This window comes from Salvelinus alpinus, chromosome 24 (assembly GCF_045679555.1).
Source record: "Salvelinus alpinus chromosome 24, SLU_Salpinus.1, whole genome shotgun sequence".
NCBI classification, from domain to species: Eukaryota; Metazoa; Chordata; class Actinopteri; order Salmoniformes; family Salmonidae; genus Salvelinus; species Salvelinus alpinus.
In genome coordinates, this window is record NC_092109.1 from 32,276,762 (window position 1) to 32,300,253 (window position 23,492).

General features: G+C 43.5%; 1 protein-coding gene across 2 annotated transcripts; it reads right to left on the bottom strand.

Moving 5' to 3' along the window:
* Window positions 1–222: 222 nt before the first annotated feature.
* LOC139552649 (dnaJ homolog subfamily C member 18-like) lies at window positions 223–21,734 on the bottom strand. 2 transcript variants are annotated; one of them, XM_071364567.1, is made up of 8 exons: window positions 20,491–21,734; window positions 12,102–12,276; window positions 11,745–11,890; window positions 6,466–6,660; window positions 6,212–6,324; window positions 5,136–5,245; window positions 1,875–2,047; window positions 223–1,721 (listed from the first exon to the last, which is right to left on the bottom strand). In XM_071364567.1, exons 1-8 carry the CDS (start codon window positions 20,615–20,617, stop codon window positions 1,597–1,599), a joined length of 1,164 nt encoding a protein of 387 aa, XP_071220668.1. In that variant the 5' UTR covers window positions 20,618–21,734; the 3' UTR covers window positions 223–1,596. The 2 variants fall into 2 exon arrangements, with proteins under 2 accessions (XP_071220668.1, XP_071220667.1); XM_071364566.1 differs by having other exon boundaries at window positions 5,136–5,248.
* Window positions 21,735–23,492: the final 1,758 nt, after the last annotated feature.

The window sequence follows — 23,492 nt, forward strand, 5'->3', positions numbered from 1 at the left end:
TGGGATTTAATATGATTGTGCGTTGTCGACAATGTTCGCGGAGACCGCAATCACGGTAAACGCTGCATATGTCAGCTCAATCGAACAATTTGCATTGTCGACAGCGCAATCAGGCTGAAACTCTGCCTGAGCTGGGGTGTAACACCAGTAGGGTGAGAGTATAGCCATCTGGATCAATGCTCTGTAGACATACTAGACAAAAGCAACCCATAGACACCAAGGGATTGTTTAACTTTTTAATAAACCAGCTTGAAAACCTGCTCTGACAGCACAAATCAACTGGACACCAGAGTTCAGCCAAGAGACAACTGGGTCTCTAGTTAGCATCGGGTCTAATCTGTAATCCATTACTGCCCCAACCGCATCCTGTCTGTCTGCCACTAGTGTGGCTGTTAACCCTTCGTCTGCTGGATTTATGATCTGACTAAAGGAAGGTCAAGCATTAAAAGATTACTGAACAAATGTTCATTTGGAGAAATGTTTGAAAGCTCTTAGTAAAGTAACAGTTAATTAAATGAATGTAACAGTTGATTAAATGAATGGGCAGGATGAGTGGATTTCTCTTAGTCCTTTACAGAGGTGTACTGCAGCAGCTATTGACTGAGCACCTGATGTGTAACAAGGACATGGATAAAAAATAAGAGGGCAGAACATGGGGCTGCATGCATTGGGGAATAGAGACTAGGACAGCAGGTTCCAAATAAAACGGCAGCAAGTGCTTTAGAATGAACCAGAAGGACCAAATAATGGACAAGTACAACTATGGCAACGCCGTTTGGCAAAGTCTTAGAGCACAGCAAAATAAAAAGTATCAATGTATTTCACATAAAACAGAAATCTGCAGTTAGATTGTAAGTGAATCTAATGTTGTAGAGATAGAGTATATAGCTCTGGCCTTACTTTCTCTAACAGGCATAATAAATCTACATTTTCTTCACAGTTTAAGACCATATAGATCTGTCTTTTCAAATAGAAGCTCTCGTTTGCCTCAGTCTCTGAAAACCTATTCTAGAAGTTAGTGGTTTTCAGGTCCTTGCATTCGTTCTTCACAATTAAAAATGTTATTTCCAATTAAAAAGTGACTCACTGCTCTAGCTATGTTCTTTCCAAGACCTACACAATATACTCCATTAAACTCACGCCACAGAAACAAACATGGAAATAAATGAGTAACCCAGCAGCAATGCTAAACATGTTTCAAACAGGTGACTAACAAAGTGTAGGTGTGAACAGACAACCATTTTCTCAAACGTTGTAAGCAAGCCTATATTCCTTAATGTAAGGAAGCAGTAACAAGGCTCCTGTACATCAATAAAACAATCCCAGAGCCAGCCAGACTGGGCTTTATGTTGTTATCCACAGAGCCACGGTGGGCAACTCATAGTACATGCACCTCAACTTTCTTCCATCCGAGAGGAAAGGCGGCACAATGTTTCAGATCAAAGGGCTTTGGCTACCACTGTGCTCTATCCAGAGAAGAGATGTTCTTCAAAAAAGTGACCCGATTGAATAAATAAAATAAATAAACAATATTAAATGAGTAAAGTGTAGAATTCCCAGCTGGAAAGAGATGCCTCCCTCTCCTGTCTAAGCCCCTCATTCTCCTCTCTGTTGGCCCACAAAGCGGTACAGCTTGTCACAGTTGTCCAGCTTCAGAGACTCAGCCTTCGCCTTCAGTCTGTCATCACGGTACAGTTGTGCAAGATTCGCCAAATCCGACTCTGAGGAATGAGAAAAACATCAGCTCATATATGGATACCTTCATACTCTACAATATGAATAAACCATGTGTGGCTCTCTCAGTCAACAAGTCTCAGGTGGCTGTCAATGGGGACAGAGCCAAGCTGCCAGAACCTGAATGCAGCTGGACTTACTCTGCTGTTTCTCCTTCCAGCAGCTGCTCTGCAGGTGTTCAATGTAGTCACTCTCTATGGTCTTCTCCAGCTCTTCCAGGGACTCCCCACGGTACTCCTTCTGGAAGCCCTTGTCCACGTAGTAGGGAACACCCATGTTCTGGGTCTCCCGGGAGACCACCAGGCCCATGGCCCTGAAATAAACATCAAATCAAATTTTATTTGTCACATACATATGGTTAGCAGATATTAATGCGAGTGTAGCGAAATGCTTGTGCTTCTAGCTCCAACAGTGCAGTAATATCTAACAATTCCCCAGCAACTACCTAATACACACAAATCTAAAGGGGTGAATGAGAATATGTACATGTAAGTATATGGATGAGCAATGGCCGAGCGGCATAGGCAAGGTGCAATAGATGGTATAAAATACAGTACACACACGTGATGAGTAATGTAAGATATGTAAACATTATTAAAGTGGCATTATTTAGAGTACTAGTGATCCAAGTGACTAGTGATCCATTTATTAAAGTGGCCAGTGATTGGTCTCAATGTAGGCAGCAGCCTCTCTGAGTTAGTGATTGCTGTTTAGCAGTCTGATGGCCTTGAGAGACTGAAAAACAGCGTCTCTCGGTCCCAGCTTTGATGCACCTGTACTGACCTCGCCTTCTGGATGGTAGCGGTGTGAACAGGCAGTGACTCAGGTGGTTGTTGTCTTTGATGATCTTTTTGGCTTTCCTGTGACATCGGGTGCTGAAGGTGTCATGGAGGGCAGGTAGTTTGCCCCCGGTGATGCGTTGTGCAGACCGCACCACCATCTGGACAGCCTTGTGGTTGAAGGGGGTGCAGTTGCCGTACCGGGGCTGTAATACAGCCCGACAGGATGCTCTCGATTGTGAATCTGTAAAAGTTTGTCAGGGCTTTGGGTGACAAGCCAAATTTGAGCCTTCTTCACCACACTATCTGTGTGGGTGAACCATTTCAGTTTGTCTGTGATGTGTATGCCGAGGAACTTAAATCTTCCCACCTTCTCCACTGCTGTCCCGTCGATGTGGATAGGGGGGTGCTCCCTCTGCTGTTTCCTGAAGCCCACGATCATCTCATTTGTTTTGTTGACGTTGAGTGAGAGGTCGTTTTCCTGACACCACACTCCGAGTGCCCTCACCTCCTCCCTGTAGGCTGTCTCGTTGTTGTTGGTAATCAAGCCCATTACTGTTGTGTTGTCTGCAAACTTGGTGATTGAGTTGGAGGCGTGCATGGCCACGCAGTTGTGGGTGAACAGGGAGTACAGGAGGGGGCTGAGCACGCACCCTTGTGGGGCCCCAGTGTTGAGGGTCAGCGAAGTGGAGATGTTGTTTCCTACCTTCAACTGGGGACGGCCCGTCAGAAAGTCCAGGACCCAATTGCACAGGGCGGGGTAGAGACCCAGGGCCTCTAGCTTGATGATGAGCTTGGAGGGTACTATGGTGTTGAATGCTGAGCTGTAGTCAATGAAAAGCATTCATAGGTATTGCTTTTGTCCAAATGGGATAGGGCAGTGTGGAGTGCAATAGAGATTGCATCATCTGTGGATCCGTTGGGGCTGTTTGCCTCGAAGCGAGCATAGAAGTAGTTTAGCTCGTCTGATAGACTCGTGTCACTGGGCAGCTTTCGGCTGTGCTTCCCTTCGTAGTCTAATGGTTTGCAAGCCCTGCCACATCCGACGAGCGTCAGAGCCGGTGTAAAACAATTAAATCTTAGTCCTGTATTGACGCTTTGCCTGTTTGATGGTTCATCGGAGGGCATAGCGGGATTTCATATAAGCTTCCGGGTTAGAGTACCACTCCTTGAAAGCGGTAGCTCTAGCCTTTAGCTCAGTGCAGATGTTGCCTGTAATCCATGGCTTCTGGTTGGGGTATGTACGTACGGTCACTGTGGGGGACGACATCATCGATGCACTTATTGATGAAGCCAATGACTGATGTGGTGTACTCCTCACTGCCATCGGAGGAATCCCGGAACATATTCCAGTCTGTGCTAGAAAAACAGTCCTATAGCTAAGCATCTGCTTCATCTGACCACTTTTTTATTGATCTAGTCACTGGTACTTCCTGCTTTAATTTTTAATCATAAGCAGGAATCAGGAGGATAGAATTATGGTCAGATTTGCCAAATGGAGGGCGAGGGAGAGCTTTGTATGCATCTCTGTGTGTGGAGTAAAGGTGGTCCAGAGTTTTTTTTCCCTCTGGTTGCACATTTAACATACTGATAGAAATTTGGCAAAACGGATTTAAGTTTCCCTGCATTAAAGTCCCCGGCTACTAGGAGCACCGCCTCTGGGTGAGCGTTTTCTTGTTTGCTTAATACAGCTCATTCAATGCTGTCTTAGTGCCAGCCTCAATCTGTGGTGGTATGTAAACCAATACGAAAAATACATATGAAAACTCTCTAGGTAGATAGAGTATCTCATGATAAGCTGTAGACCACAGTACCTCAGGCGAGCAATAGCTTGAGACTTCCAGTGTGATGGCGATTGCGTCGTCTGTGGACCTGTTGGGGCGGTATGCAAACTGAAGTGGGTCTAGGGTGGCTGGTAAGGTGGAGGTGATATGGTCCTTGACTAGTCTCTCAAAGCACTTTATGATGACAGAAGTGAGTGCTACGGGGCGATAGTCATTTAGTTCAGTCATCTTTGCCTTCTTGGGTACAGGAACAATGGTAGCCATCTTGAAGCATGTGGGGACAACAGACTGGGATAGGGAGCGATTAAATATGTCCGTAAACACACCAGCCTGCGCATGCTCTGAGGACGCGGCTAGGGATGCCGTCTGGACCTGCAGCTTTGTGAGGGTTAACACGTTGAAATATTTTACTCACGTCAGCCACAGAGAAGGAGAGGGAGGGGGGTGCAGGCCCTGTTAGCGGGCAGCGACGGTGGTACTATATTATCCTCCAAGCGTGCTAAGAAGGTGTTTAGTTTGTCTGGAAGCGTGACGTTGGTGTCCGTGACGTGGCTGGTTCTTTTTGTAGTCCGTGATTTCCTGTAGGCCCTGCCACATAAAAGTCTCGTGTCTGAGCCGTTGAATTGCGACTCCACCTTGACATACAGTCAGTCCCACTAAATGTTTACAAAGGGTACCCAATACACATCACACCTCACCCTCTTCAGGGTCCTCATGCACTCTGCACCCAGCATTTGACAGTTACCATGCTACCAGTCTGTGAAATAGGTTAATATGGAGTCTATTTGAGAGACAAACGTATCATCAAGAAGCTTGGTTGATGTTACAGTGGACTCACGGTTTGTAAAAGAGACCGTAAGGAGGGTTGGTGGCCATCAGTTGGGTCACAACAGATATGAGGATCAGCACCAGAACAGGAAGAAGCTGCAGGAAGGCTGTGAAGGTGTTCTGCTGAGGAAAGGCAGAACCAGAAGAAGTTCATAAACACATCAAATAACTGGAAATACATTTAATCAATGTACAGTAACGTTTCAAGGACTCGTTTGCTTACTGCAACAATCTGGTCTAGGCATGGTGAAAGCTTCTACTCTTATTTTCACAGCTGGTCTGTTTCACTGGTCAACCTTCAACCCCCACTGTAACTGATCCTCTTGGAGCAGCATAAGGTTCTCCATTTAACTGCCTATTGCAGCACCTCAGAGGGAGATGGTATCCAATGACAAACAGGATCAAATCTAAAAGCCACACCCAACCTCAGGGAGTGGAGTTCTTTCAAATCAAGGTACAGCATCAATTGTAAACCCATAAACACATCAGCTGTAGCTCTGTTGGTTAAACTGTACACCCATAGGCAATCAGCTGTAGCTCTGTTGGTTAAACTGTACACCCATAGGCAATCAGCTGTAGCTCTGTTGGTTAAACTGTACACCCATAGGCAATCAGCTGTAGCTCTGTTGGTTAAACTGTACACCCATAGGCAATCAGCTGTAGCTCTGTTGGTTAAACTGTACACCCATAGGCAATCAGCTGTAGCTCTGTTGGTTAAACTGTACACCCATAGGCAATCAGCTGTAGCTCTGTTGGTTAAACTGTACACCCATAGGCAATCAGCTGTAGCTCTGTTGGTTAAACTGTACACCCATAGGCAATCAGCTGTAGCTCTGTTGGTTAAACTGTACACCCATAGGCAATCAGCTGTAGCTCTGTTGGTTAAACTGTACACCCATAGGCAATCAGCTGTAGCTCTGTTGGTTAAACTGTACACCCATAGGCAATCAGCTGTAGCTCTGTTGGTTAAACTGTACACCCATAGGCAATCAGCTGTAGCTCTGTTGGTTAATCACACAGCCACAGAACATCTATGAGTTGAACTGATGGGATTTTCTCTGAGATCTCTCGTGGACACTGACTGACCTGACTGCGGTTCTGCCCCACCTCCTCCTCGCGCCTCTCATATGCACGTCGCCGACGAGGCTGATAGAAGTTAGAGTAGGTGGCTCCTCTGTTGGTGTACACATGGATGTTGCCTGAAGGAGCAGAACAGACATGATTTACATGCACTGAACTACTTAGCAACAACTGACAATGAGTCACTCAAATCCAAAATTCAAGTAACAGAGATTAACGCACACACCAACTCTCTCTTTCAGAAATACACACAAACTGACCTGTGGGAAACCTTCCTCCAAAGAAGATGTTGAAGAGTTCCTCAGGGGAGATGTCGGCCTCAAAGTCCCTGTTGAAGTTGCGGTAGTGTCCGTGGCGAGCGTGGGCGGTGCTCTCAGACGGAGCCTGTTCTCCATACTGGTCATACTGATGACGCTTCTCAGCGTTGCTGAGCACCGCATACGCATTGCCTATGGCTGTAAAGAAAAAAATACTTATCAGGCCTACGATTTGGAACCGTCTGACGTAGAGAGCCACAACAGCATGAGAAGAGAGGACTGGTCTAATTATCTGCACCGGCAGTTCCACAAAAATACAACTCAAATATAATCTTATTTGTCGAATGCTTGGTAAACAACAGGTGTAGACTAAAAGTGAAAGACTTTCTTACGGGTCCTTTTCCAACAATGAAGAGTTAAAGATAAAAATGTAGTACAAAATGTAAATAGTGACACGAGGAATACATACACAGTGAATAACAAGTAAAAATAACATGGCTATATACAGGGAGTACCAGTACCGACTCGATGTGTAGAGGTACGAGGTAATTGAGATAACTATTTACATAGAGGTAGTGACTAGGCAACATGGTAGATAATAGACAGTAGCAGCAGCCTATATATGGTGAGTATAAAAAAGTGTGAGTGTGTGTAGTGTCAGTATGCTTGCGTGCGCATGTACAGTTGAAGTCGGAAGTTTACATACACTTAGGTTGGAGTCATTAAAACAAATTTTTCAACCACTCGACAAATTTCTTGTTAACAAACTATAGTTTTGGCAAGTCGGTAAGGACATTTACTTTGTGCATGACACAAGTCATTTTTCCAACAATTGTTAACAGACAAATTATTTCATTTATAATTCACTGTATCATAAGTCCAGTGGGTCAGAAGTTTACATACACTAAGATGACTGTGCCTTTAAAGAGCTTGGAAAATTCCATAAAATGATGTCATGGCTTTAGAAGCTTCTGATAGCCTAATTGACATCCTTTGAGTCAATTGGAGGTGTACCTGTGGATGTATTTCAAGGCCTACCTTCAAACTCCGTGCCTCTTTGCTTGACATCATGGGAAAAATCAAAAGAAATCAGCCAAGACCTCGGAAAAGAAATTGTTGACCTCTACAAGTCTGGTTCATCCTTGGGAGCAATTTCCAAATGCCTGAAGGTACCACGTTCATCTGTACAATCAAGTATAAACACCATGGGACCAGGCAGCTGTCATACCGCTCAGGAAGGAGACGCGTTCTTTCTCCTAGAGATGAACGTACTTTGGTGCGAAAAGTGCAAATCAATCCCAGAACAGCAGCAAAGGACCTTGTGAAGATGCTGGAGGAAACAGGTACAAAAATATCTTTATCCACAGTAAAACGTGTCCTATATTGACATAACCTGAAAGGCCGCTCAGCAAGGAAGAAGCCACTGCTCCAAAACCTCCATAAAAAAGCCAGACTACGGTTTGCAACTGCACATGGGGACAAAGATCGTACTTTTTGGAGAAATGTCCTCTGGTCTGATGAAACAAAAATATAACTTTTTGGCCATCATGACCATCGTTATGCTTGATGGAAAAAGGGGGATGCTTGCAAGCCGAAGAACACCATCCCAACCATGAAGCACGGGGGTGGCAGCATCATGGTGTGGGGGTGCTTTGCTGCAGGAGGGACTGGTGCACTTCAAAATAGATGGCATCATGAGGGAGGAAACTTATGTGGATATATTGAAGCAACATCAGTCAGGAAGTTAAAGCTTGGTCGCAAATGGCTCTTCCAAATGGACAATGACCCCAAGCATACATCCAAAGTTGTGTTAAAATGGCTTAAAACCTCTTGAAGCTAGGGGGCAGAATTTTTATGTTTGGAAAAATAACATTCCCATTGTAAGCTGCCTATTTCTCAGGTCCAGATGCTAGAATATGCATATAATTGACAGAGTATGATAGAAAACACTCTAAAGTTTCCAAAACTGTCAAAATATTGTCTGTGAGTATAACAGAACTGATTTTGCAGGCGAAAACCTGAGGAAATCCAACCCGGAAGTGACTTCTATTTTGAAAAATCCATTGCCTGCCTTTCGTCCATTTAAAGGGATATCAACCAGATTCCTTTTCCTGTGGCTTCCTCAGGGCGTGTACAGTCTTTAGACATAGTTTCAAGCTTTTATTTAAAAAAATGAGCGATTTATCAAAACGCGTCAGTGGATAGGCGGATGTCCCTCCATTAGTTTTTGCGCCAGACACTCGTTGCTCGGCATTTTCTTTCTCTCCAGTATTGAATAGTTTACAAGTCCGGTTGAAATATTATCGATTATTGATGTTAAAAACAACCTGAGGATTGATTATTAAAAACATTTGACATGTTTTTATGACCTTTACAGATACTATATGGAATTTGTGTCAAGCCTTGACTTGCCTAAGGCTGTGGAATACTGAACATAACGCGCCAAACAAATGGCGGTATGTTGATATAAAAAAATCTTTATCGAACAAAAGGAACATTTATTGTGTAACTGGGAGTCTCGTGAGTGCAAACATCTGAAGATCATCAAAGGTAAGCGATTAATTTTATAGCTTTTCTGGCTTTCGTGACCATTCTACATGGCTGCTAGGTGTTCTTACTGTTTTGTCTAGTGATCGATAAACTCACAAACGCTTGGATTGCTTTCACTGTAAAGCATATTTTCAAAATCTGACACGATAGGTGGATTAACAACAAGCTAAGCTGTGTTTTGGTATATTTCACTTGTGATTTCATGAAAATAAATTTTTATTTTATTTTTTATTTTATTTGGCGCTCTGCAATTCAGCGGTTGTTTACGAAAATGATCCCGCTAAAGGGATCCGTGCGTCAAGAATTAAGGACAACAAAGTCAAGGTATTGGAGTGGCCATCACAAAGCCCTGACCTCAATCCTATAGAAAATGTGTGGACAGAACTGAGAAAGTGTGTGCGAGCAAGGAGGCCTACAAACCTGACTCAGTTACCCCAGCTCTGTCAGGAGGAATGGGCCAAAATTCACCCAACTTAATGTGAGAAGCTTGTGGAAGACTACCCGAAACGTTTGACCCAAGTTAAACAATTTAAAGGCAATGCTACCAAATACTAATTGAGTGTATGTAAACTTCTGACCTACTGGGAATGTGACGAAATAAATAAAAGCTGAAATAAATCATTCTCTCTACTATTATTCTGACATTTCACATTCTTAAAATAAAGTGGTGATCCTAACTGACCTAAGACAGGGAATTTTTACTAGGATTAAATGTCAGGAATTGTGAACGGAGTTTAAATGTATTTGGCTAAGGTGTATGTAAACTTCCGAGTTCAACTGTATGTGTGTGTTGGGGTGTCAGTGTAAGTGTGTGTGGGTAGAGTCCAGTGCAAGACAGTAGGTGCAAAAAAGGGTCAATGCATTTAGTCCGGGTAGCCATTTGATTAGCTATTAATTTAGTCTTGTTTACCACTCTTATGGCTTGGGGGTAGAAGCTGTTCAGCGTCATGTTTCCAAACTTGTTGCATTGGTACCGCTTTCCGTGCGGTAGAAGATAGAACAGTCTATGGCTTGGGTGGCTGGTGTCTTTGACAATTTATTTGGGCCTTCCTCTGACCCATGGGCCAATGCCAAATCTCTACAGCCTCCTGAGGGGGAAAAGGTGCTGTCGTGCCCTCTTCACAACTGTGTAGGTGTGTGTGGACTATGTTAATTCCTTAGTGATGTGGACACAAAGAAACTTGAAGCTCTCTCGACCCGCTCCACTATAGCCCCATATGTGGATGGATGTGTGCTCGCCCCTGCGTTTCCTGTAGTCCATGATCAGCGCCTTTGTCTTGCTGACATTGAGGGAGAGGTTGTTGTCCTGGCACCACACTGCTAGATTGCCGGCCTCTTCCCTATAGGCTGCCTCATTGTCGTCAGTGATCAGTAACTACCACCGTTGTGTTGTCAGCAAACTTGGTGTTGGGAGTCGTGCACAGTTACGCAGTCATGGGTGAACAGGAAGAGGGAACTGAGCACACCCCCCGAGGGGCCCCTTGTTGATGGTCAGCGTGGCTGATGCATTGTTGCCTACCCTCACCGCCGTAGGCCCGTCAGGAAGTCCAGGATCCAGTTGCAGAGGGAGGTGTTCCGTCCCAAGGTCCTGAGCTTGGTGTTGAGCTTGGAGGGCACTATGGTGTTGAATGCTGAGCTGTAGTCAGTGAACAGCATTCTCACGTAGGTGTTCCTTTTGTCCAAGTGGGAAAGGGTGGAGTGCAATAGAGATTGAGTCATCTGTGGATCTGTTTGGGCGTTATGCGAATTGGAGTGGGTCCAGGGTGTTTGGAATGATGGTGTTGATGTAAGCCATGAGATGCCTTTCAAAGCATTTCATGGCTATATATGTGAGTTCTATGGGGCGATGGTAACCTGCCTAAATAACTTTGGCATTCTTGGGCACAGGGACTATGGTTGTCTGCTTGAAACAAGTTGGTATTACAGACCGGGTCAAGGATTGGTTGTATAAAGTACAGGAGGCAGCCTAGCAATTAAGAGCGACGGGCCAGTAACCGAAAGGTTGCTGGTTTGAATCTCCAAGCCGACTGGTGACAAATCTGTCAATGTGCCTTTGAGCGAGGCACTTAACCCTAACTGCTCCTGTAAGTCGCTCTGGATAAGAGTGTCTCCTAAATGACTAATGTTTTTTTTGTTATTTAAAGAATGTAAAATGTCAGTGAAGACACTTGCCAGGTGGTCAGCACATGCTCCGAGTAAGTGTCCTGGTATTTTGTCTGGCCTTGCGAATGTTAACCTGTTTAAAGTTCTTACTCACATCGGCTACAAAAAGCGAGATCATACAGTCACCGGAACAGCTGGTGCTCTCATGCATAGTTCAGTGTTGTTTGCCTTGAAGCTAGCATAAAACGGTAATTAGCTCGTCTGGAAGGCTTGCGTCGCTGGGCAGCTCGGGGCTGGGTTTCCCTTCGTAATCTGTGATACCGCAATCATCCAAATCAATGTTAGTGATCGCTGTTCTGATGTCCAGAAGCTGCTTTTGGTCATAGGAAATGGCGAGACATTATGTACAAAAAAAACAACACAAAATAGCAGAATTGGTCAGGAGCCCGTAAGATTGCAGCTATCCACTGCAGCGCCATCTTTACAGTGGCCATATTTATTTATAATTTTAGGAGCACATGAGAAATGCTCACATGATCATCTAATGTGACCAGAGGAGGAGGAAGATCTGATACCGATAAGTCATGGATCAGGAGAGGGAAACACAGCAGTAAGAGGCATCCCTTTACCTTTAAATGCATCTGTGGCTCCCGGGGCACAATTCTTATCAGGGTGGAACTTCAGTGCCAGCTTCCTGTATGCCTTCTTCAGATCTTCATCACTAGCGTCTTTAGGAACGCCCAGGATCTCATAGAAGTCCTTGCATTTCTTTATCCTGCATGGATCAAACAAAACAAAGAATCTTATGAAATCTGACATCACAACATTAATGTGTACAATGTGCAGGTGCAGTTTTACTGGGTGGACATCTTGACAAAATGTAGCTGGGGTCTCAGAGTGCTCAAACTGAATGATGGCCTATCACTAAATAAAATATAGAAAAACTCAGGTAAAGACAGTGTGATTTAATACTAAGGGGCAGGTACCTGAAAACACCCTGACGCTGATCCTCTGTGTAGGTCTGCTTCTCCTCACTGGCTCCTCTGCGTGCCTCCTCTCCATCCCAGTCCTCTTCATTTGATCGGAAGCCACGTGGTGGGGGTATGTGGGGCTCCTCTGGAGCAGCAGAGCTCCCATTCCTCACTATGGCATCAATCAACACTGACGGAAGACCGAGAGATCAGGCAAGCGGGTAAATATCAATAGATGAGACATCAAGACTGAGGCTGGCTAAGACTAACTTGGTGTGGCGCGGGATCTTCCTTGATTTAAAGAGTAAAAAACACAAAACAATTTGCGATTGTTTATACCGATCTAAAGACGACACATAAATCCACAATACTTTAGGCTAGAAACAAGCAGTAAAATGCGTGACTAACATGCTGACCAGACCTAGCTAGCTAGCTGTTGCTAGTTAATTTGTCCTGGGATATAAACATTGGGTTGTTATTTTACCTGAAATGCACAAGGTCCTATACTCCGACAATTAATCCACAGATAAAATGTATAGTAGTAATCTCTCCTACTTCAGGCTTCTTCTTCTTTGGACTTTCTATGGTGGTTGGCAACCAAACTTAAGGTGCATTACCATTACCGACTTGAGTGTAGACCTCAGTTCATCTTTCAATCACCCCACGTGGGTATATCCTCCAAAAAACAATGAGGAGATGACACGTTAGTATATGCTCCTAAAAACCAATGAGGTGGGAGAGGCGGGACTTGCAGATTTGTATCTGCTTTCAAACCACCTACGAAGGTGACTTGAAATATTTGCTTCCATGTGCTTTTTGGCTGTTGAGACTTCAGGAAAACAGATATGCAAAAAAAATGGATTTCAATAAATTCAAAACTGCCAATGTGAACAAGGTTTAAGAGAGTTCACAAATTATGTTTATGAGGACAAGGGAATCTTATTTTGTAAATCGTGCCAAAACTATCAACCACATAAAAAGCAGAACGGTGGTGGAGCACCTGAGATCCATTCAACACCAGACTCGAAAGGCAAGCTAACAACTATTTTGATGTAAATACCCTACTATCAAAATAAGTAAGTTAGGTTAACAGAGTAATTTAGTCAACGCATTGTTGCATAAGCTATCTTCACCGGTTGCAAACTGCGGTAAACTTCGCAGGCTAGCTAGCTACGTTAGATAGCTAGCGTGCACTAAGCTAGGAAGCTATTTCGGAGGTAAAAGTTGTCTAGCTGTGATGTGTGTGTGTTGGGTTCTGCCTGCGTGTGTGTGAGGGAGAGTGTGCGCGATGTACAGATTTGTGGCAGATTGATCAAAGGCAACAGTGGTGAATATTGCTAGCTTTACTAGCCTGTATTTAAATCCCTGACCAAAATAGGTTCAGGGTTAGCATGGAGGAAATAATGACCAGAACAATATTGGGTGGAAAAGCAAATTAATGATGGGGTGTCCTTTTGTGTGCTGTGTGTGGGGTTGTTGGGATCTCTCCGTTTGTTACATTACAGCCTTATTCTAAAAATGTCCCCCTCAATCTACACAAAAAAACCCATGACAAAGCAAAAACAAGTATATATTTTTTCTTTTAGAAATGTTAGCAAATGCATAAAAAAAATACAAAAGATGGAAATATCACATTTACATAAGTATTCAGACCCTTTACTCAGTACTTTACTCACCTCTGGCAGTGATTACAGACTTGAGTCTTCTTGGGTATGACGCTACAAGCTTGGTACACCAGTATTTGGGGAGTTTCTCCCAATCTTCTCTGCAGATCCTCTCAAGCTGTCAGGTTGGATGGGGAAAGTCGCTGCACAGCTGTTTTTAGGTCTCTCCAGAGATGTTCGATCGGGTTCAAGTCCAGGCTCTGGCTGGGCCACTCAAGGACATTGAGACTTGTCCCGAAACCACTCCTGTGTTGTCTTGGCTGTGTGCTTAGGGTCGTTGTCCTTTTGGAAGGTGACCCTTCGCCCCAGTCTGAGGTCCTGAGCAGGTTGTCATCAAGGATCTGTACTTTGCTTCGTTCATCTTTCCCTCGATTCTGATTTGTCTCCCAGTCCCTGAAAAACATCCCTACAGCATGATGCTGGCACCACCGTGCTTCACCGTAGCGATGGTGCCAGATTTCCTCCAGACGTGACACTTGGGATTCAGGCCAAGGAGTTCCATTTTGGAGTCATTAGACCAGAGAATCTTGTTTCTCATGGTCAGAGTCCTTTAGGTGCCTTTTGGCAAACTCCAAGAGAGCTGTCATGTGCCGTTTATTGAGGAGTGACTTCCGTCTGGCCACTCTACCATAAAGGCCTGATTGGTGGAGTGCTGCAGAGATGGTTGTCCTTCTGGAAGATTCTCCCATCTCCACAGAGGTACTCTGGAGCTCTGTCAGAGTGACCATCGGGTTCTTGGTCACCTTCCTGACCAAGGCCCTTCTCCCCCAATTTGTCAGTTTGGCCAGGCGGCCAGCTCTAAGAAGAGTCTGGATAGTTCCAAACTTCTTCCACTTAAGAATGATGGAGGCCACTGTGTTCTTGGGGACCTTCAATACTGCAGAAATGTTTTGGTACCCTTCCCCAGATCTGTGCCGAGACACAACCCTGTCTCGGTGCTCTACGGACAATTCCTTCGACCTCATGGCTTGGTTTTTGCTCTGACATGCACTGTCAACGGTGGGACATTACTGCATATAGACAGGTGTAGGTTTTTTCAAATCATGTACAATCAATTGAATTGACCACAGGTGGACTCCAATCAAGTTGTAGAAACATCTTAATGATCAATGAAAACAGGATGCTCCTGAGCTCAATTTCGAGTCGCATAGCAAAGGTTCTGAAAACTTATGTAAATAGGGTATCTGATTTTTATTTGTCATACATTTGCAAAAATGTCTAAAAACCTGTTTTCGCTTTGTCATTATGGGGTAGTGTGTAAATTGAGGGGAAAAACATTTAATACATTTTAGAATAAGGCTGTAAACGTAACAAAATGTGGAAAAAGTCAAGGGGTCTGAATACTTTCCAAATGCACTGTATCTGCATGAGAGAGGGACAGAAGTTAATTTGGCCAAAACCAGATAATTTAAAGTTGGTTGGTTTTTCATTTATATTAACCATGTTTTTATTGTTATCCTACTGGTCAATCAAGAATTCAGACTCTGGAAGAGTGTTTGGCTAAAACACTACGTCAGAGAGGAAGGAGTTGGTCCTGGACCAAACACCAAAGTTCTCCACGTTTCTAAAGAAACACTCAAAGCAAAGAGGGAGTGTTCCTGCAGCATCCTATCTTTGCACTGAATACCTACCTGACCTTTACCCACACTACATCCAGTATACCTACCTGAGCTTTACCTGCACTACATCAAAGATTGCGTGAAGGGCAAGGATCTCTATGTGATCTTGGAAGAGACCACCGACACATGTGGGAGGTGTGCCCTAAACATTCTACTTCAGCCAGTGGGTGAGAGACCCATAATGGCAGACTTTACCTTTTAGGACTTAAAATTTTGGCATTGGCGGGTAAGACGTTCATTTCACCAGCCACATTGGCAGGTGGTCAGGGATTCACAGTGGTAGTATTTGTGAATAAAAATAGTCAAGTACCAAGTGCCTTTAGAAGTGATTTACACCTTGACTTTTTCCACATTTAGTTGTGTTTAGGCCAGTGACACAATCTCAATTGAATCCATTTTAAATTCAGGATGTAACACAAAACCCCATAAGAGGATTATGTTTTTCGAAATGTTTACAAATTAAGTTTTTTTTATTGCATGCACTCACTGTGTGCAATAGTGTTTAACATGATTTTTGAATGACTACCTCATCTCTCTCTGTACCCCATACATACAGATAATTGTAAGGTCCCTCAGTCGAGCAGTGAATTTCAAACAGATTCAACCAAAGAGCAGGGAGGTTTTCCAATGACTTGCAAAGAAGGGCACCTATTGATAGATGAGTAAAAAAATAAAAGACATAATATCCCTTTGAGCATGGTGAAATTATTCATTACACTTTGGATGGTATATCAATACACCCAGTCACTACAAAGATAGTCGTCCTTCCTAACTCAGTTGCCGGAGAGGAAGGAAACCACTCAGGGATTTTTTTTATCAATTAGAGAGTTTAATGGCTTTGATAGGAGAAAATTGAGGATAAATCAACAACATTGTAGTTATTCCACAACACTAACCTACAGAGTGAAAAGGAAGCCTGTACAAAATAAACAAATATTCCCAAACATGTATCCTGTTTGCAATAAGGTACTAAAGTAAAACTGCTAAAAATGTGGCAAAGAAATAAAGTTATGTTCTGAACACAAAGCGTTATGTTTGGGGCAAATCCAACACGTCACTGAGTACCACTTCATATTTTCAAGCATGGTGGTGTCTGCATCATGTTATGGGTATGCTTGTCATCGGCAAGGACTTTCAGATAAACGAAATAGAGCTAAGCACAGGCAAAATCCTAGAGGAAAACCTGGTTCAGTCTGTTTTCCAATTGACACTGGAAGACAAATTCACCTTTCAGCAGGTTAATAACCTAAAACACAAGGCCAAATATACACTGTAGTTGCTTACCAAGACAACATTGAATGTTCCTGAGTGGCCTAGTTACAGTTGACTTAAATCAGCTTGAAAAATAACATAACCAGAAATACTCACATCTGTACTTGCTGCCTAAGCTGATTCTAACATGCATTGACTCAGGAGTGTGAATACTTATGTAAATTAAATATTTCTGTATTTCATTTTCAAAAACATGTTTTTACTGTCATTATGGAGTATTGTGTGTAGATGGATGAGGGAAAAAATGTGTACATTTTTAATTCAGGCTATAACAAAAACATTTGGAATAAGTCAAGGTGTGAATACTCACTGTATGATCTAATTTATAGCTAAATAAATTCTGCAGTAGCTGTTTACAAAGCATTTCAGCCGTTTTGTTTCATAGCTGGTAAATGAATCGCATAAAGTCAAAGAACTACAAATCCTATAACCTATCCCACCTCGCGCAGCAACACTGCTGAGTGAAAGATTCATTTTTAGAAGAGCTGGCACAGGCATAAAAGTTGGTCTAACTGACTTGAAATTAAAGTCTACTGAAGTGAGACTTTGTCCTTGTATTTCTTGGATATTTACATTGTTTTGTTCACAAGTTAGGTTGTTTTTAAATGTTTGAGTTTCAACTGTTAAAGAGAAGACTATGCGTATACTAGTCAGGCTCGCTCAATCTCACGGCAGAGATACTTTTAACGCGTAAATGTAACAGTATAACTTTAAACCGTCCCCTCGCCCCGACACGGGCGCGAACCAGGGACCCTCTGCACACATCAACAACAGTCGCCCACGAAGCGTCGTTATCCATCGCTCCACAAAAGCCGCGGCCCTTGCAGAGCAAGGGGAAACCCTACTTAAGTCTCAGAGCAAGTGACGTAACTGATTGAAATGCTAGTAGCGCGTACCCGCTAACTAGCTAGCCATTTCACATCCATTACATAAAATCCATAAAACCAGGGACCCTCTGCACACATCAACAACAGTCGCCCACGAAGCATCGTTATCCATCGCTCCACAAAAGCCGCGGCCCTTGCAGAGCAAGGGGAAACCCTACTTAAGTCTCAGAGCAAGTGACGTAACTGATTGAAATGCTAGTAGCGCGTACCCGCTAACTAGCTAGCCATTTCACATCCATTACATAAAATCCATAAAACCAGGGACCCTCTGCACACATCAACAACAGTCGCCCACGAAGCATCGTTATCCATCGCTCCACAAAAGCCGCGGCCCTTGCAGAGCAAGGGGAAACCCTACTTAAGTCTCAGAGCAAGTGACGTAACTGATTGAAATGCTAGTAGCGCGTACCCGCTAACTAGCTAGCCATTTCACATCCGTTACATAAATTCGGATAGCAACGCTTGCTTCGCCCTCTTGTTGGTGCTAGCAAGCTGGCTAGGTATCAATAGCCAATCCAGTAGGGGCTGGAAACTAAACTGGACGGAGCTTTAACTGGTCAATAATGACGCGATGTCACAAAGTATTTGCTTAAAGTTCATCTCCCCCAATTTTGGTCCCGCCCTGTTCACGTCCTTCACCCATGCTCGCATCACCCAAAGGTCCCCCTCCCACTTTGCTTTCCTTCAATGAAAATTAATGGGCTTTCCGTTGTTGTCACCCCCAAGATGCTATGTGGTCACAAAAAAATTAAGCAATATATCACATTCCTTCTTAGTAACATATATTATTTTAGAACCATTACAAAAGCATGCTCATCCTTTTTTGTTTTTGGCCCCCAAAAATATTTTGTCTGGTAAAAAAAAAATCTGAGTGTCAGGTAGATTTTTGAAATCTACCTTCCACAGTGACTGGTGGACCAAAAGTGTAGTTTCTGGCCTTGTTTTTGTACAAAGTTAACATTACAACAGTGTCCAAGCAGCTCAGAGCATTCATGCTGGCAAAGGACTTCACTCCCGTGATGCCAATCTACGCAGTACAGACCAGGTGGTGCTCGTGGGTCAGTGCTGTGGAGTGGCTGGCAGAGCACATGGATGTCCTCTCGGAGTTACTGGACACCTTTGAAACACCTGCCAAGTGTGTCTAGGATCTGAAGGAGTTGTTGGTGAACCAATAATACTCGCTGAAGGACCAGGCTGTGTTCATCGTTGAACACAGTCTGGAGCTAGTGGTCCTTAAAAGATTTGAGAAACAGACCCATCAGCAACAAGCTACAGCACCTCAGAGTATGGCAGTGGCAGATGAGTGGCACCACCACACCACCACTCAGCTGGAGGAACTTCCAGAGCAAGAGAGAGATGGGTGTGCAGAGCTCTTCAAAGCTGCCATGAGAGAATATGCCATTAAGCTGCAGGCTGTGACGGAGAGGCACCCAAGCTTAGCTATCTATAACTCTATTCATATATTCCACACAGCAGAAGTGGAAGGGTACAGGAAAGAGAGGAAGGATATTGTGCACATCATCGCTGCGTTGAGTGAGGTGTCTGAAGAGGAGTGGCACAGGTGCATGTCAATAGACAAAACTGATGCCAGAGAGGTGAGAGCAGTGGATCTCACTCTCTTCTTATTCAGGCTGTAACACAACAAAATGTGGAAAAATTCAAGGGCTGTGAATACTTTCTGAAGTCACAGTCTTTAGGAAACGATGTTGGCCCTGTTACATTTCTGTCTACACCTCTCTAGGTTTTGTTTATCAGACAGCCTGATTGACTCTTCAAACAAGTGATTCAAGTTCAGATGTAAGTGTTCAGCGTATTACAGTGTAAGACTTATTTTGTCAATGAAATTCTTGAATCTTAGTTCCTACATACAAAAACATATGTTATTGAATTCAAGTTTCCGGTCTTGAATTTTAAGTTGTATAAGCCACATTCATTCATTGTTTTTAATTTTAATTTGAAATACGTACATCCTCCAGGCAAAAAGAGCTGACTCTTCCCACAGAACATTTCTCTCTCGCTCACTCCAGCAGAAACAGCATTAAATTCATGACACTAAGTATATATTATATATATTCACATCTGTTTACACTGATTGTACCGAAATAAAAAGTTAAATAAAGTGGGTGTAATGTTTTACATGTAACAGATTACCTTTATTTGTATAACATTTAAGTATCCCATTCAACTGCATGATGTGTAAACATACACCAGAGTTTAAAAAGAGCTTTATCCAGGTTCTGCTGATTTTCTGCAGAAATCTCTGTAGAAAGTAAAACAAATTCCAGGAGATTCCATTTGGGCCTAACTACACAATTCTAAAGTTGTGGTGTAAAATAAATTGTACTTTGCTTTGGAAGTAATCTCATGCAATGTGTGAATCTGTTGACCAAAACTTTATGTAAACAAGAATATGTATATATTAAATTGAGGGTTCATTTAAATTTGCATGACATTTTTCAAATGTGAAAATGGGGGCTCTGGGGGAAAAGGTTGGGAATCGCTGTATTAAAGTAATATTATGTATCTGAAACATGCATTCCCTAACCTAGTCACTTCTTATATTCAAATGAGTTACTTAAGACAGTTAACCCCAAATTATACTAACTAACCAGTTTGGCTGTTTGCAGCTGCACCACCAGGTTGAGCAATAACACGGATAAGTTAATGAAAGAAACATTACTAACTAACGTAACACATTGGAGTGTGGTTTACAGGCTAGTAAATCCACTTTTAGTTTCCAGGCACACAAGTTATCGAAAGATATTACCTGCGTTATAAACCGACCATATTGTAAATATCATTCAGATGACATGTAGCTATAACATACGCTTAATATGTTCACGGATTCGATGGGAGCATACATTATCAAATTCACAAGATACAGACGTTGCACTTTCTATTTTAACATTCAAGTTGGCAAGCAAGGCTAACATTGACAAGACAGCCATTACGGCAAATTTACCTCTGGCCCGGGTGCTGGGGAATATTTTCTGGGCTTCATACAACAGTTGAAGGGCTTTTTCTCTCCGCCCTGACCGCAAGCACAGCTTTGCTTTCTCTATCAATCGATCAGATTCCTGTTTATCCATTATGACAGCTATTCGATGGCTAGCTAGTTAGCTTATTCCCACCGAGGACTGCAACCTCAAATAACTACACTCGCTACACAAATGCGGTTGACTGCCTAAAATCTTAAGGATTTAGCTAATAGCTATTTTATGTTGAGGTGTACCTGGGCGTTGTCTGTCAACTGAAATTAACGGTAGCTAGCTAGCTTTGTTTACAGATAACAAGCTAGCTAGCAATAGGTTAGCTATGAGATTTCACCGTAGCTATCAGGTATCATAGCGGTGACGCCTCCCACTTTAGAAGCCAGACATGAACACAGGTGTAAGCGTCTATTCAAGTCGTCCAAATACCAACAGAAAAACTTGAACTAGTTAAAATCCATGCAATACGGGAAGAAATGTAATACTGACATTAACCAGTCCCGTAATAACACTGAGCTTCTTTGATATTAACCTCCATGGTCAACAGGAAGCGGAAACTAGCAGAATTAAAAGCCAAGTTGACCAATGGAAAACCTCCACCCTTGACCTATGGACTCATCTGTAGTCCAGCAGTATTACTTGTAGATTATTTTTGACATTGTTGCAGCTTCTGATTGCTGCATTGTTGTAGCATTATAACAAACACTGTTTCATATATTGCTGCTCATTGGACCCAGAGCTGATGCCTGCTGGACAGTTCATTTACACAGTACTTAATTTTGTTTATCTGTCAACCCCAGCCTCAGTGTAGCTAACTGACCCTCTCTGCCCATTCACCCATTGTTGTTGTCCTAGCGGTTTCCCATTGTTGTCTCACCTGTTGTTGTCTTAGCTCTCCCAATAAACACCTGTGATTTTTGTTTTATTTAACTAGGCAAGTCAGTTAAGAACAAATTCTTATTTTCAATGACGGCCTAGGAACAGTGGGTGAACTGCCTTGTTCAGGGGTAGAACAACAGATTTTTACCTTGTCAGCTCAGGGATTCGATCTTGCAACCTTACGGTTACTAGTCCGACGCTCTAACCACTAGGCTACCCTGCCGCCCCTGATTGCTTTATGCCTTTCTCTAATGTTAATATGCCTTGTATACTGTTGTTTAGGGCAGCTCTCATTGTTTTATTTTACTGCGGAGCTCCTAGCCCCGCTCAACATGCCTCAGATAGCCCCCTTGTCCCACCCCCCACACATGCGGAGACCGCACCTAGCTTAACTGGCGCCTCCAGAGATGCAACCTCTCTCATCGTCACTCAATGCCTAGGTTTACCCCCACTGTACTCACACCCTACCATACCCTTGTCTGTACACTATGCCCTGACTCTATCCTACCACGCCCAGAAATCTGCTCCTTTTATTCTCTGTTCCCAAAGCACTAGACGACCAGTTCTTATAGCCTTTACTGTACCCTCGTCCTACTCCTCCTCTCCTCCTCTGGTGATGTAGAGGTTAACCCAGTGTGTCCCGAGGCGCTCTCATTTGTTGACTTCTGCAACCGTAAATGCCTTGGGTTCATGCATGTTAACATCAGAAGCCTCCTCCCTAAGTTTGCTTTATTCACTGCTTTAGCACAGTCCTCCAACCCTGCTGTCCTAGCCTTAACTGAATCCTGTCTTAGGAAGGCCACCAAAAATTCCGAAATTTCCATCCCCAATTACAGCATTTTCCGTCAAGACAGAACTGCTAAAGGGGGCAGAATTGCAATCTACTGTAGAGATAGCCTGCAGAGTTCTGTCATACTATCCAGGTCTATGCCCAAACAGTTCGAGCTTCTACTTTTAAAGATCCATCTCTCCAGAAATAAGTCCCTCACTGTTGCCACATGTTATAGACCCCCTCAGCTCCCAGCTGTGTCCTGGACACCATATATGAATTGATTGCCACCCATCTATCATCAGAGTTCGTACTGCTAGGTGACCTAAATTGGGATATGCTTAACACCCCGGCTGTCCTACAATCTAAGCTAGATGCCTTCAATCTCACACAAATTATCAAGGAACCTACCAGGTACAACCCTAAATCCATAAACATGGGCACCCTCATAGATATCATCCTGACCAACTTGCCCTCTAAATACACCTCTGCTGTTTTCAACCAGGATCTCAGCGATCACTGCCTCATTGCCTGCCACCGTTATGGGTCCGCGGTCAAACGACCACCCCTCATCACTGTCAAACGCTCCCTTAAACCTTCTGCGAGCAGGCCTTTCTAATTGACCTGGCCTGGGTATGCTGGGAGGATATTGACCTCATCCCGTCAGTAGAGGATGCCCGTTTGTTCTTTAAAAGTGCTTTCCTCACCATCTTAAATAAGCATGCCCCTTTCAAAAAATGTTGAACTAAGAACAGATATAGCCCTTGGTTCACTCCAGACTTGACTGCCTTTGACCAGCACAAAAACACCCTGTGGCGTACTGCACTAGCTTCGAATAGTTTCCGCGATATGCAACTTTTCAGGGAAGTCAGGAACCAATACACACGGTCATGAAAGCAAAGGCTACGCTTTTTCAAACAGAGATTTGCATCCTGCAGCACTAATTCCAAAAGGTTTTGGGACACTATAAAGTTCATGGAAAATAAGAGTAGCTCCTACTAGCTGCCCACTGCACTGAGACTAGGAAACAATGTCACCACTGATCAATCCACGATAATCGAGAATGTCAATAAGTATTTCTCTATGGCTGGCCATACTTTCCACCTGGCTACCCCAACCCCGGCTAACAGCTCTGCACCCCCCGCAGCAACTGGCCCAAGCCCCCCCCCCCCCCCCCGAAGCCCTGCTTCTCCATCACCCAAATCCAGACAGATGATGTCCTGAAAGAGCTGCAAAATCTGGATCCCTACAAATCAGCTGGGCTAGACAATCTGGACCCTCTCTTCCGAAAATGATCCGCCGCAATTGCTGCAACCCCTATTACTA